The following is a 13,375-nucleotide window of genomic DNA, read 5'->3' as shown; positions in this document are numbered from 1 at the left end:
AAAACTTGTGTATTTTTTTAAACCTGGGTTCTACAGCTCAGTCTTTTTAAGTCCGAATTATGAACCAGTAGAAAAATATTTGCCATTGGTCCAATATTGCTAATAATATTGCTAAAACTTCCAACTGCTAAACAGCCACACTGTTATCCTGCAGGACTCTGAATAAAGAGGAGTAAACCCAGCTTTGTGACTAACGAATATTCAGCTTTAATAAATAAATCACCAAGCTGGATGAAATAGCAAGGACAGGCAAGACCAACTGCTCAGCTCTCCAGCTGATGAGTAAAACTGTTTATCTTATCATCTTATTCATGAGAACTAGCAAACAAAAACCACCATATTTGTCCAGTACGACCACACAGCCTCTTCACATATGTAAAGAAAGCAGCAGGAGTCGGTGATTAGGTCAGCCAGGAAGCTTCTGCAATAGAGATCCGTGTCAGGTGGCTAATTTCTGCATTTACTTTCAGTCACATGACAATCTGAGCTCATCAGTAGCAAAAGCAGAATTTTTACTTTGACATGGGCAACTGCCCTCTGGGATAATTCCATTATTTTTGACTCTATGAATAATGTAGGTCCAAAAACTAAATACCAAAGTTTTTTCCTTTATTATAATTATCTCACCTCTCCATCTTTTTTTTTGTTTGTTTCATTATTCTGCAGCTTTTGTCAATTGATTTTATCTCCCCACATTTCTCTTTGTTTTCAGAGAAAGACAAAAACATTAATTTAATGGAATTAAAGCAAGAGTGACACTGTGCCTATCCGAGCATCGCGTGTTAAAAATGACTACGGGGGTGCATGAGTAGAATACAGATGAGTCTCAGACCTTAAATTTATGTTTTCTGTCTCACTCTGTGTGTGTTTCTGAATAGAGCTCCGGGGTTGCATTCACAAAAGAAAGCCGCGGTGCTCCACAGAAAACGGAAAATCATTCCCCTGTTCAATATATTTCTCTCCAGGTCACTTGGTGTGGAATTATATTTCCATCGTATATTATGTAGCCAGAAAAACATCGTCTGTGTTTGGTTGTGTGGTAGAGCCTATCACTTAGTCATCTCTACCAAAGTGTCTGATGTAGCAATTTCAGCTAATGTTATCCCAGCATGGCACCACGCAGCAAGAACAAAGCCAAGTCGGAGTCAGTCACTTTTGTTTATCAAAGAGTGCATATTTTTTCAAAGAAGATCAGTTATGTAATCTGGCTATTTCAGGTCTTACTGTATTATGCCACATTAGTCGGTGAAGGAAGTGGAAAAATACGGCAATGAAAAGCACACAGCATAAATATACAGATAATAATGTTTGCACAGTAAACAGATAGGGTGTATGAAAGGTGCTGGAGCGGTGGCCGATGTGAGATCACAGTTTGTTACAGTGCAGAGATGACGAAAGTACAGATGGAGGAGAATAAGGGGCAGTTGTGCTCCAGGCATACCTCTCTGTTGCTGAGGTTTTCATCACCATAAGTCTGCTGCAGGGGAAAGTGTTTATAGGAGCCCATAGCTTGTGGAGTAATGAAAGTAGGAAAAGAGAAAAGAGAGGGAATAAAAGGACATGATGAGGCTTGTGGAATGAATGGGTACAGAAGCTGTGAGGAAATATAAGATGGAATGAGCTGAGGTCATAAATCCAGCTATGTTTTTTGAGGAAATCAGCCCCCCCACCCCCACGACCCTGAAAAAGACTAAGCGGAAGAGAATGGATGGATGGAAACCAATGGAGATTAAAGGTCAGTGGATGTCAGCTCAACTGCTGAACATACTCTGACAACAGTCCAGCTGCAACTTTGCATTTTCTAGATTACCACAGATTTTAATATCTAACAGCTTCCCAATGTGATCAAGGTTTCCCCTTAGTTTTTATTAAAAACCACTGACAACAAATCACCAGCAATGAGGTGATTAATCAAATGGGTGGCTGTAGCGGCTGTGGCTATTAATGACTCATTTACCTGGTATGAGAGCTGATAATTAAAGCACAGTTAATCTTCCACAGAAACTGTCCCTTCTTACTATGAATTTTTTTTATAGAGCTTCTCACTAATTGCTTTGGTTCAAGCAACTGTGCTTCACAACTTTATTGTTTTGGTTCATTCTCACCACCCTCCTGAGCATCATTTATGGTCACAATTAAAAGCCAATGGACAAATTGCACAAAAAACACACACACAAAGGTGGAGAAAAAAGTGGTATTTATACAGCTAAAAATAGAGGTGCATCCTTTAGGAGAGGATGCAAAAAAAACCTGTTTTTCCCAGGTGTATCTGTGGATTCATAGTACAAGCAACTCGCCAGCTATGTGGCACATCTTATCTGTTGTTACAACTTACAGTAACCTGTTGATTTCATGACTTGCATGTTTCATTTTGCCGCCCTTGTGGAGAATTTTGTAATATACATATTGAAAAATACTTATATTACTGTACTGCATATGTTACATGTTAAATCTTGATTAAAAACATTTTTCAGGATTTTTCTGTGAATAAACCAAATTACTTCCCATAAAATGCACCACAGATGGACAGTGGTCTAGTCTGACCCTCTCTTACAAACCAATAAGTATTTTTTAGATTATTGGAATAAAGAAAACAAATGGATGGTCCTGTTTTTTTTTTTCTTCATTAAAACATCTGATTGTCAAAATATTTGATGAAGAAATGGCTGCGATCACACTGCCAGACAGCGTCTAGTCCACATAGTCACAGTCACAGTCCGTCCATCCATCCATCCATCCATCCATCCATCCGCTGCTGCTTATCCAGGTTCTGGTCACAGGGGGCATCAGCGTAAGCAGAGAAGCCGAGACCGCCCTCTCCCCGGCCAACTCATCCAGCTAATCCGTGGGGACACCAAGGCATTCCTACGTCAGCCGAGAGATTTAATCTTTGTGCAAATTTGAGCAGCATCAGCAGCGATGCAGCACAAATTAGTCTGTCAATCTCAGTTGCTTGTTTTTTAAGTATAGTCTAAATACATGCCATTTATTTCCTGGGTCCAGACGTTTTGAGAGGACAATTCTGTCTGATATCAGCCTATCATTTACCCATATCTACCAGCTTCTGCAGTCCGAACAGCATGTTGATCAGTTAGTTCAGTAGGATAAGAAACGGTCTCTAGAGTGTGAGGTCTTACTCTTTCATTTTGTTTTTACTGATAAAAGGATAACATAACCCAAACCTATTCTTATGCACAAACTTCCCCTTGCTAGAAAGTCCAAGAAGGACATGCAGGGAGCATTGTGGTAACATTCATTTTCCAACCAAAACTAGATGTTAAGAAGTCATTTTTACTGTTTTTAGTAAGCACCTCTGCTATGGGGGCACTCAATAACTTGTTAAAGGTTGACATGTTAAAATGTCAACATTTACCTCAGAGTTCTCTTCAGATTTACTCAGTAAGCTTTACTGTAGCTCTCACTCCATGTGTTTACTATCGCATCCACTCAAACCTAATAACGACATCAAATGAAAAACGTATTTTCATGCACTGCAGTACCTGCTGGCAATCATATTACCTTTTGCAGCTATATTTGTATCTAACCTTGTTGCTTTGACAGTTTTTTATTTTATGGCACATCCAGTTTTGCAAAAAACAACTTTTATGTCTTTAATGTTTCTGTGTCCCCCACAATTAGGATGCAAACCATTAAACAATGCAGAGTCTGAGCAGGCATGCACTCATTTGTATGCCGCAGGAGCAATGGGGAGTGTTTCCATTTTGGGTATGTTTGACGTAAGGAGTGAGTGGAAGAGAGGGAGAATGTAATCACAAATACTCCCAGAAAGTTAAAATAACATTCTCACCAGCAGTCTATCAACTAAAATATGTTCTGCATTTACTTCTCCTCTCATAAGCTCTTTAGTGGAACAAGATGTCACAGATTGAATAAATGGTTTGAAAATAGTTTTTTTTAATGCAGTCTTATTAATGTTTACACACCCCTTCAGTCACTTCACACAACTGAAATGGAAAGAAACTGCATGTGACAGAGCTTCTGCTTTTATTAAAGTAGGACCGCATTAACTGTGCCGCCTTTTCTATTGTATATGGAAGATTGGCCGTGATGTTTTCTTACTGTATAAAGCACAAAGACATGGCCTCAGTTGGTGACAGCAGGGACACTTGCAGTTTTAAAAACATGACTGAATGTTTTCTCAGTTCAGCGTCTCAAAGACGTTCACAAATTTGTTGTACTGTATTTATCATGCTGCACTGAAGGCAACATATCCCCAGTCACCTATACCTGGGCTCTTTTCTTTAACAGACACTAAGTATACTTATATTTTTTAAAAACCACATATGTGCCTGCCAGCTTCAGCATCAGGCACTCAGACATTACTGAATAAATGGTGCATAAAGATCTTTTTTTTGTAAATCTGGCTTCCATGAGCTAAGATCTTTTTCAGCAGCTGACAGCACTGACAGCTGGAAGCCATCACTACACCCGGTCCTGTCCAATCAGCAACTCTCTCTAGTCTCCTTCCAGTGTTAGAGCTAGATAGACAGATATGTCCCTATGGGGTGCGCACATAGTATGAATGTTTGTTAACAAACAAAGTTGCCTAACTTAAAAGGTCATCATATTTCAGTGTCAAGCTGTTCAAAGTTTGTTTCTTCCATATGGCCAAAAAATCTGTTACTGAGGATGCCACTAAAACACGGTACCACCTCAGAGGTGAGATGATTAAAGGGCCTCTTAACTCACTGAACATAAAGTGACATGCAAGAATGAAGCTGGTAATGTTGGATGTTTTGGCTACAGTTGGCAAATCTGATAAAAGGGCTAAAAGCAACAGTCTCTTAAGCTCCAAACATCCTTAATCAACCCAGTAATTAATTTCTCCAACACCAAAATGGGATCGTCTACCTTCCAGTTACCCATAAAGTAATTTGTGTCAGCAATCATAACATTCACATGCAGACGTTTAAAGTTACAGACTCAAAACTGCATTTTTAGACCTCACCAGCTTCTCTAAAAATGCAAATAAATCCACTTAGATATAATCACACCTTTGTTGTGACACATGTAATAGAAAGAAAACTTAAAATTATTTCCAAAATAATTTCAAACTCATGCACCCAATTATTGTTTTTTTTGTTTTTCTGTACAATCGTTCCACCCTGGAAAAAGACCAGTTCAAAATAAATCCTTAAAAGCTCAAAATGACCAGGTTGATATTCATGCTCATGATTAGCGTATCTAAACGTCTGACTACAACTGGATCTCTAGGTTTGCCTTCTTTAAACAATGCAATATTGTCACACTTCAGAAAATCCTTACAGTATGTTCTGATAGCTCCCTGAAAAGCTTTCAGCTTATGCAAAATGCTGCAGAGGTCATATTTCTCTCATATTATTCTCTTCTCATTGGGTCTGTAAAACCAGATCTGAATTTAAAACTCCTCCACTAAGATAAAATTCTAAATGATCAGGTCCCATCACACCAAGACCTAATATTACCATATTATTACAATAAAGCATTTTTCTCTCACAGTCAGGCTTACTTGTGGGCTCGAGTGTTTCCAAAAGTAGAATGGGATGCAGAGCCTTCAGTGATCTGGCCCCTCTCCTGTGCTAGCATGAGTTTGGGTTCAGGAAACAGACACCTTCTCTACCTTTAATACTGGGTCAGGCTGTCGACGAACTGCCCATGATGCACTGAGCTCCTCTAATCGCTTCTCTTTCGCTCCTAATGCATATATATGCCACAACTGCACGTCATTTACATATTTTATGCTTCATCATTTCTGTGCATGCTCTCTTTGTCTTTCTGCAGGTATCTCTGTCTCAAGAGATGTCTGTTGTTTGTGCACCTCTTTTTTTCTCTCTCTTTACTTTGCTGTCACAACCGTTTCAGACAGGTGGCCGCCCTCCAAGGAGAGTTTTTCATGTTAAAAGGGAGTTTTGACTTTTGATTTGCTACCATCCCTAGGTGCGTACTTCCTAAAAAACGAAATCGTTCAGTTTCTCTCTACTATAGTGTATAGTCTTTGCCTTACATGCACTCACTGGCCACTTTATTAAATATACCTGTTCAACTGCTCAATAATGCAAATGTCTAATTAGCAAAATCACATGGCAGCAACTCAATACATTCAGGCATGCAGACATGGCCAAGACAACCTGCTGAAGGTTGCTGCGCCCAGAATGGGAGAGCAAAGGTGACTTAGGTGACTTTGATTGCAGCATGGTAGCTTGAACTACTGATCTACTGGGATCTTCCTGCACAACCATCCTTAGGGTTCACAGAGAACGGTCCAAAAAAGAATAAATATCCAGTGAGTGGCAGTTCCCAGAGGAACGCCCAGACTTTTTTGAGCTGATAGGAAGACAACAGTAACTAAAATGTATGCAGAAGAACGTCTATGAAATCACAACAGATCAAAATGGTGTACAGCAGCAGAACATCACACCTAGTGCCCGGGATGATGAGCCTTGATTTCTGCTGCAGCATCAAGATAGCAGGTGTTACCAAAATAAAAGCATGGATCCATCCCGCCTTGTATCAAGAGTTCTGGCTGGTGGTGGTGGTGGTGGTGTAATGGTTTGAGGGATATTTTCTTGGCACAATTTTGGCCCCTTATTACATTTTCAGCATTGTTTAAACACCACAACCTACCTGAGTATTGTTGCTGACCATGTCCATCCCGTTATGACCACAGTGTTCTGCTTATCTGATGGCAGCTCCCGGCAGGTTAGTGGACCATGTTAAATCATCTCAACAATGAGTTCACTCAAATGGCCTCCACAGTCACGAGCTCTCAATCTAATAGGCCAAAGGGTATCCAGTACGCTACCTACAAGGGGTGCCTAATAATGTGGTCAGTGAGTGCATATAGTTGGTGCTATATTGACTTTCTATACTGTAGCAACAGGACTGCATAGGTGGGATTTAATCAAAGTGAAGCAGAGTACCAGCGTTCATAGTAATATAGAAATCCATCACTAAGAACAAAAGTTCGGCTCAGTGATCCGTATTTAGCCAAGAGCCAGAGAGAATAATGGGGAGTGGTGGCAGCAAATAAATTATATAAACCTTTAACAAATAAGACAGATTTTTATGGAAATATTATAAATCATTTATTCTGACAAAAAGACAGACTGCTAACATTATTCCAGAGCCTTACAATAATAAAAGAGACCTGGTGCAATGAGCTCTTCACATGTCATGAGTAGTTTAACAAGAAGTTTGTTCTCCAGTTACTTCTCCAGTTACCACCACATAACCTGGGTACAGCTTTCCTGCAAGAGCAGGTTCTTTCATCTCTGCAGGACCAGCCTACACCCCCACTGATCCGCACTGATTAAAAGCATCCACTCCAGTTTGTCAAACCTCAGAAATGACCTTTGCAACAAGAGCCAGTCTATTTCTCAGTAAACACGACCAAAAAAAAAAAGTGCCCTGCTATCAGTGTAGCAAATTACCAGTCATATTCTCCTACACTGTATTCTGCATCTGTCTCTTTTAGTTTTTTGCTGCCACCCAATTTAAAAAGACAGTTTTTTAACCTGGTAGTAATGCAGTTTTTATCTTTGCTTGAATTAACAAGGAGAAGTGAATATAGATCAATTCAATAAACATTTTACATGAGCTTTATTTATATTTATTTGTTAATAAGTAAAATGTCCCATTTAACATTCGAACCTAAAAATCACATTATAAAAAAAGGTTATAAAACACTGACACCTGACAGCTTCTGAATTTCATCTCAATTCATTCCCTTCTGTTCTATTAAAAGCTGCTGATCTGAATAAATCCCAGAACTGATTTATGATCTTTGAAGGCAGACACTGAACTTGTCTCTTTGTCAGAAAAATACTGTAGCGTTAAATCTCTGGGCAATATGTAATTCATTACAGTGGTTAGATAATCACGCCAGAGAGTTTCACAAAAGAACGTAATCAAATAAATTTCTCACAGCGAGAATTTGTTAGAAGAACCACTCGATTTGAAGTCTGCACTGAGGTCTGAATATGAAAACGGTTGAAAAATTATGTTCCTCCTGCCTGTAGTCTTTGTTTCATAAATATTTATACCCGCTCTGCACCGGGAGAGCAACTTTTTATTTTCTCAGAACACAAAGAACATAGATGTAGACATTCATTGATTTCCTTGATTATGATAAAAAGCTTATTCTCTAAGAAAGAATACAGAAGTCTTTTGATGTGAAAAATTAAGAACAGCAGTTCCTGTGTTAATCCTCAGGACCTTGAAGTGAAAGCACGGGGGCAGACATGAAACAGAAGCAGAAAAGAAAGAAAATGGTAAATCTTTAAAATCAAAGGCTGTTTTGTGCATTGAATTGTAATAAAATGTTCCCCTATTTATTTCTTCTGCCTCGTTACCTCGTATTTCCTGTGAGGAAGAGTTGGACAAGAAAAAAGGAAGACAAAACCTGACAAGCTCAAGCCATGTGTGGTCTTGTTTTAAATTTGACAGTCTTGAATAGAAATGAAAAAAAAAAAGATTAGACCCTTGCTGGTTGTAAAGAATTGTTTTATCAGATGCTTTGCATGCACACAAACAAACTACGGAGCAGAAAGAGCAGAGGATGAAGACAGATATGCATGTTTCATGCTCAGTGATTTTTCATCAAAGTACATATCTCTGCCACCCTTGTGTTTATTTGCTGCTTTCAAATTATTCTTGTTATCAGCGTGATCAATAACAAAATGTTCACTTCATGCAATGTAGGATCACCCGGTCTCTTCCAATTTAAATTGTTTTCTCAAGCTTTTACCTAAGTTAATCACCCTATCCGATATTAGCGTGGTATCAAAGAACTCAGTGTAATGTGAAACAGCCGGTCATATTAATAACAATCTCTGTAAGCAGATTTCTGCATAAAAACGTGCAGAATGTCCAGTCCAGTACAGTCCATGTCGAGAGCAAAAGAAGAATGCACTGGTCAAAATGCAATCTCCACTATTGTTTATCATCTTGTCAGCCACTGATTTTTATTCGTTGTTTTAACTATAACCATGCCGTGCTGACCCAGACATCAGTTATTCCCGATCCAAATATCCTTACTTCATCAAAAGCCCCTAAACATTGCTGGCTCTCCTCAGAGGCTTAAGATATCAGACAATAGCCGATGGTTTCCTAGATTGCTAATAATACAGTGATGTGAACTCTGCAGGTCTGTGCCGCTTTAAGCCTGTTTTTCCTGTTTTTTTTTAACCCACACATTTTGATTTACAGTGGCATACAAACAAAGCTTAAGCTATTTTCACACATGCATTGCAGCCCTGAACTTCTCTATGACTTACCTGACAGATGTGCACAAATCAGACATTAGCCAATGTTTAACCTGCCAGCTCCCTATTTACAAAGTCCCTGTGATGTCAGATTAAACTAATGCATTTACTGCTGGTGAGTAAGCCTCATGTTTGCTGCTCGGTACACATTCTATTCAGGTCTCTCTCACCTCCTCTCTCATGGAGCAAATGCATCCAGAATGGCCGGGTTTCCATTGTGGGAACTGCAGAAAACATCCTGGCCTGATTCTCCTGAAATTGTCCAGAGTTCGTGTGTAATAATGCCTTTTGTCACCAGATTTTTTTGATGTAAACAGGCCGTACTGAGTCAGAATTACCATTGTCCAAAACACCAGCAGCTCTTCGACTGCGAGTACCACTTCCAGTGTTTTCATTTCATCTGTAATTCACAGTATTATACTTCCTGATTAAAAGCACATTAAAAACCCATAAAAACTATAGAAATAATCATAATCATGTAACTCTGTTGTAAATAAAATGCTGCTGATCTATTTATCTTATTTGCAGTGCATGTATAGAAAAGTTTGTACTGAATGTGACATTTTGCCCTGACCAAAAAAAGTGAAGAAACTAATGAACTGAATAAATCTGATTCAGTGATTAAAATGATTCAGTATTGGGCTATGTGACTGGATGCAGTGAACTGCATAGTCAGTGACTGCCAGCCTTTGAACTCTGAATAAAGTGGCTCTCATTACCTCTTATAAAATGACTGTTTATGCAACTTCCTGCAAACAAGCTTGGATACACCAGGTGTGCACTACCTGCACTAAAAGGCAAAAAGAGTACAGAAACTGGTGAAGAAGGTCAGGTTGCCTAAAATATGGTTTCTAAGGATATACTGGTTGGAACAAGACCTTCAAAGGCCAGTAAGTATTAGCCATTTACTCTTTCATGTATACAGTATATGACCGCAAGTGGCCAGTGCACAACATTTTGGCCAATCAAATAAATGGAAGAGTCAACACTTTGTAGCAGCAATGTGCTTATTTCACATTTTATTTTGCAAAAAAAAAAACCTATGAAATGCAGTAAATCTGATCACCTTTAAGAGTTGTAAAATTGTGCCTCAAAGAAGATATATTAATGTCTGAAAAGCCTTCATGCCCCCCTGGTAGCAAACACATCAACACTTGAGGGCTATTTTGAGTCTGCAGTTAGAAAATATTTCCCTGTGCCCATTATGACTTAATAAGATGAAATCAGGGCAGTTCTTTCACTCCTTTTGGCCCCTAGTGGTCAAAAATGACTTAATGTAGCTTTAAATAAAAGCTACAGTCCATTTATGATCTGGCCACCATTATCATCATTCAGTGGACATTTTTCACTATCATTCCAGGCAATTTGGACCTTCACTATGGATGTGTGAGCAGTAAAAACACACACCTCACTGTGCTTATGTGTTTGCGTGTGTTTGTGTGTAATGGTGCGTGCAGAAAATACCGTGCGACTGGTCCTCCATGTGTCCCAGAGTTTCGATCTGCTCCACCAGGTCATTTGAGTTCCACTGACTCATACCCAGCAGAATGGCGCTCTTCCCCTCCATAACATCTGCTGGGACACACACACGCACACACAAGTACAACATACACAAAATGAAGTAAGACAGTGCAGCACAGACAAAGGCCCGTTCTTCTCTCTGCATATCAATAATGTGTCAAGTCACTTAAGTTTAAACTGATCAAAGTGAAACAACATTAAAGACCCAACTCGTTTTTACCAGATCAGACCTCTGCTCTGGTGCTTCAGTGGCATCACAGTTATTCTCATGTTAAATTTTTAGCACTTCTTCCAGCACCCTAATACATGTAACAAAGAGCTGACACTATACATTTTAAATTTGGCTCATCAAACTGTGTCTGTTTATGCCAACTGCAAACACATCCCAGTGTGCATGTTGGCCAACAACTTGGCAAATAAAGGGAGAAGCAAAAATAGCTATTCATGCCTTTTCATCGCAACTTCATAAGTAAATCTCAGAAATATATATTTTTTAAATTTTATGTTAAAAGACATCTTGCACTGCACTTGTGTCTGGTAAGAAAAATATTCTATATTGCCAGTATTCACTCATCCATTCAATTCATTGAATTCAGGTGTTCCAGTCACTTCCATAGCCACAGGCATATAAAATCAACCACCTAGGCATGCAGTTTGTTTCTACAAGCATTAATGAAAGAATGGGTTGCTCTTAAGAGTTCAGTGAATTCAGTGTGGTACTGTGATAGGATGCCACCTGTGCAACAAGCCCAGTCATGAAGTTTCTTCACTACTAAATATTCCAGTCAGCTGTTAGTTGTATTATAACAAAGTGGAAGCACATGGGAAAAACAGCAACTCAGCCACATAAAATGACAGAGTGGGGTCAGTGGATGTTGAGGCGCATAGTGCACAGGAGTCACCAACTTTCTGCACAGTCAGTCACTACACACTTCCACATTTCATGTGACCTTCAGATTAGCTCAACAACAGTGCGTGGACAGCTTTGTGGGTTTCCATGGCTGAGCAGCTGCATCCAAGCCTTATATCACCAAGCACAATGTAAACCCTCTGATGCGGTGGTGTAAAGCACCCGGCCACTGGACTCTTGGGCAGTGGGCAGAGTGTTCTCTGGAGTGACAATTTACGTTTCTCTGTCTGGCAATCTGATGGACGAGCCTGAGTTTCGTGGTTGCGTGGAGAATGGTCCTCATCTGACTGCACTGTGCCAAGTGTAAAGTTTGGTGGAGGGGGGGATTCTGGTGTGGGGCTGTTTTTCAGGAGTTGGGCTCAGCCCCTTAGTTCCACTGAAAGAAAATCTTAATGCTTCAGCTTACCAAGACATTTTGGACAATTTCATGCTCCCAACTTTGTGGGAACAGTTTGGGGATGGCCCCTTCCAGTTCCAACATGACCGCGCACCAGTGCACAAAGCAGGTCCATAAAGCCATGCATGAGCGAGTTTGGTGTGGAAGAACTTGACTGGCCTGCACAGTGTCCTGACCTCGACCTGCTAGAACACCTTTAGGATGAATTAGAGCGGGCAATGCAAGCCAAGCCTTCACAACCAACATCAGTGTCTGACCTCATAAATGTGCTTCTGGAAAAAAGGTCAAAAATCCCCATAAATACACTCCTAAACCTTGGGAAAAGCCTTCCCAGAAGAGTTGAAGCTGCTACAGCTGCAAAGGGTGGGCCGACATCATATTAAACCCTATGGATTAAGAATGGGATGTCACTCAAGTTCATATGCGTGTGAAGGCAGATGAGGAAATACTTTTGTCAATATAGTGTATATTTCACATGGCTTGTGCTGTCAGAAAACATATGGACTAACCATTGTGTTGCCTTTGCCAAGACTTAAATTGGGTTTGAATGACGTTTAGGCAGCTTAAGTAGCTTTTGGACAGCTGTGCTCTGAGCACATGGAAACATCTGTTGAGAAACCCTGAGAGCAGCTTTTTCAAACTTAAACTTCTAACCTATCTACCACTTTAGCTTTGCTTTTGATTAAGTATGTTATATAGACATTACTTGCGTTATTACTTACATTTGATGGTGTTCATGGGTTCTAGACTTCCGATTGTCATTGACTGCAAAAGATTTTTATCAAAGTATTAAAAACAACCCTCACATTTAAATTTAGGTTAGTCTGTCCAGTTACTTTTAAGGAGACTGAATGTAAAAATTCCTAAACAGTTAAAGCAAAAATTTTCCTGCACTTGAATCACATCTTGACTGTTGAATTTAAAATAAACTGTGGTTACTGTCCAAATACTTATGGATCTAACTGTATCTATTGTAGGGATACTGCTGTAAATACAGCACTGGACCCAAGACAACATTTTCTGGAGTTAAGCTTTGAAAAGTGGGTTATCTTATTATTGAGAACTTGGCACTTACATGTTTAATGAGATATTATTTTTTGAATGGAGGACCAAGCACAGAAATGCTACTGGAAGGTGCAATATAAACACAATCATCGGAAAATAAGCAGCTGTAAAATGCAATATATTTTTCAAATACTTTTTTTTTTAAGTGTTTACGGATCACAGTAAATTAATTTCCAATAACATTTGGAAAGTCATAATGAACCACAAGATTGTTTTATT

General features: G+C 39.4%; 1 protein-coding gene across 1 annotated transcript in view; it reads right to left on the bottom strand.

Moving 5' to 3' along the window:
• Window positions 1–13,375, bottom strand: part of pitpnm3 (PITPNM family member 3) — a 115,440-nt gene that overhangs the window by 59,496 nt on the left and 42,569 nt on the right. Inside the window, exon 3 of the mRNA XM_030744689.1 lies at window positions 10,728–10,835. Coding sequence (XP_030600549.1) covers window positions 10,728–10,835 — 108 coding nt within the window. The remainder of the gene's footprint in view (window positions 1–10,727; window positions 10,836–13,375) is intronic.

This window comes from Archocentrus centrarchus, chromosome 13 (assembly GCF_007364275.1).
Source record: "Archocentrus centrarchus isolate MPI-CPG fArcCen1 chromosome 13, fArcCen1, whole genome shotgun sequence".
NCBI classification, from domain to species: domain Eukaryota; kingdom Metazoa; phylum Chordata; class Actinopteri; order Cichliformes; family Cichlidae; genus Archocentrus; species Archocentrus centrarchus.
The sequence above is the reverse complement of the archived record's forward strand: the minus strand, read 5'-3'. Positions and strand labels throughout refer to the sequence as shown.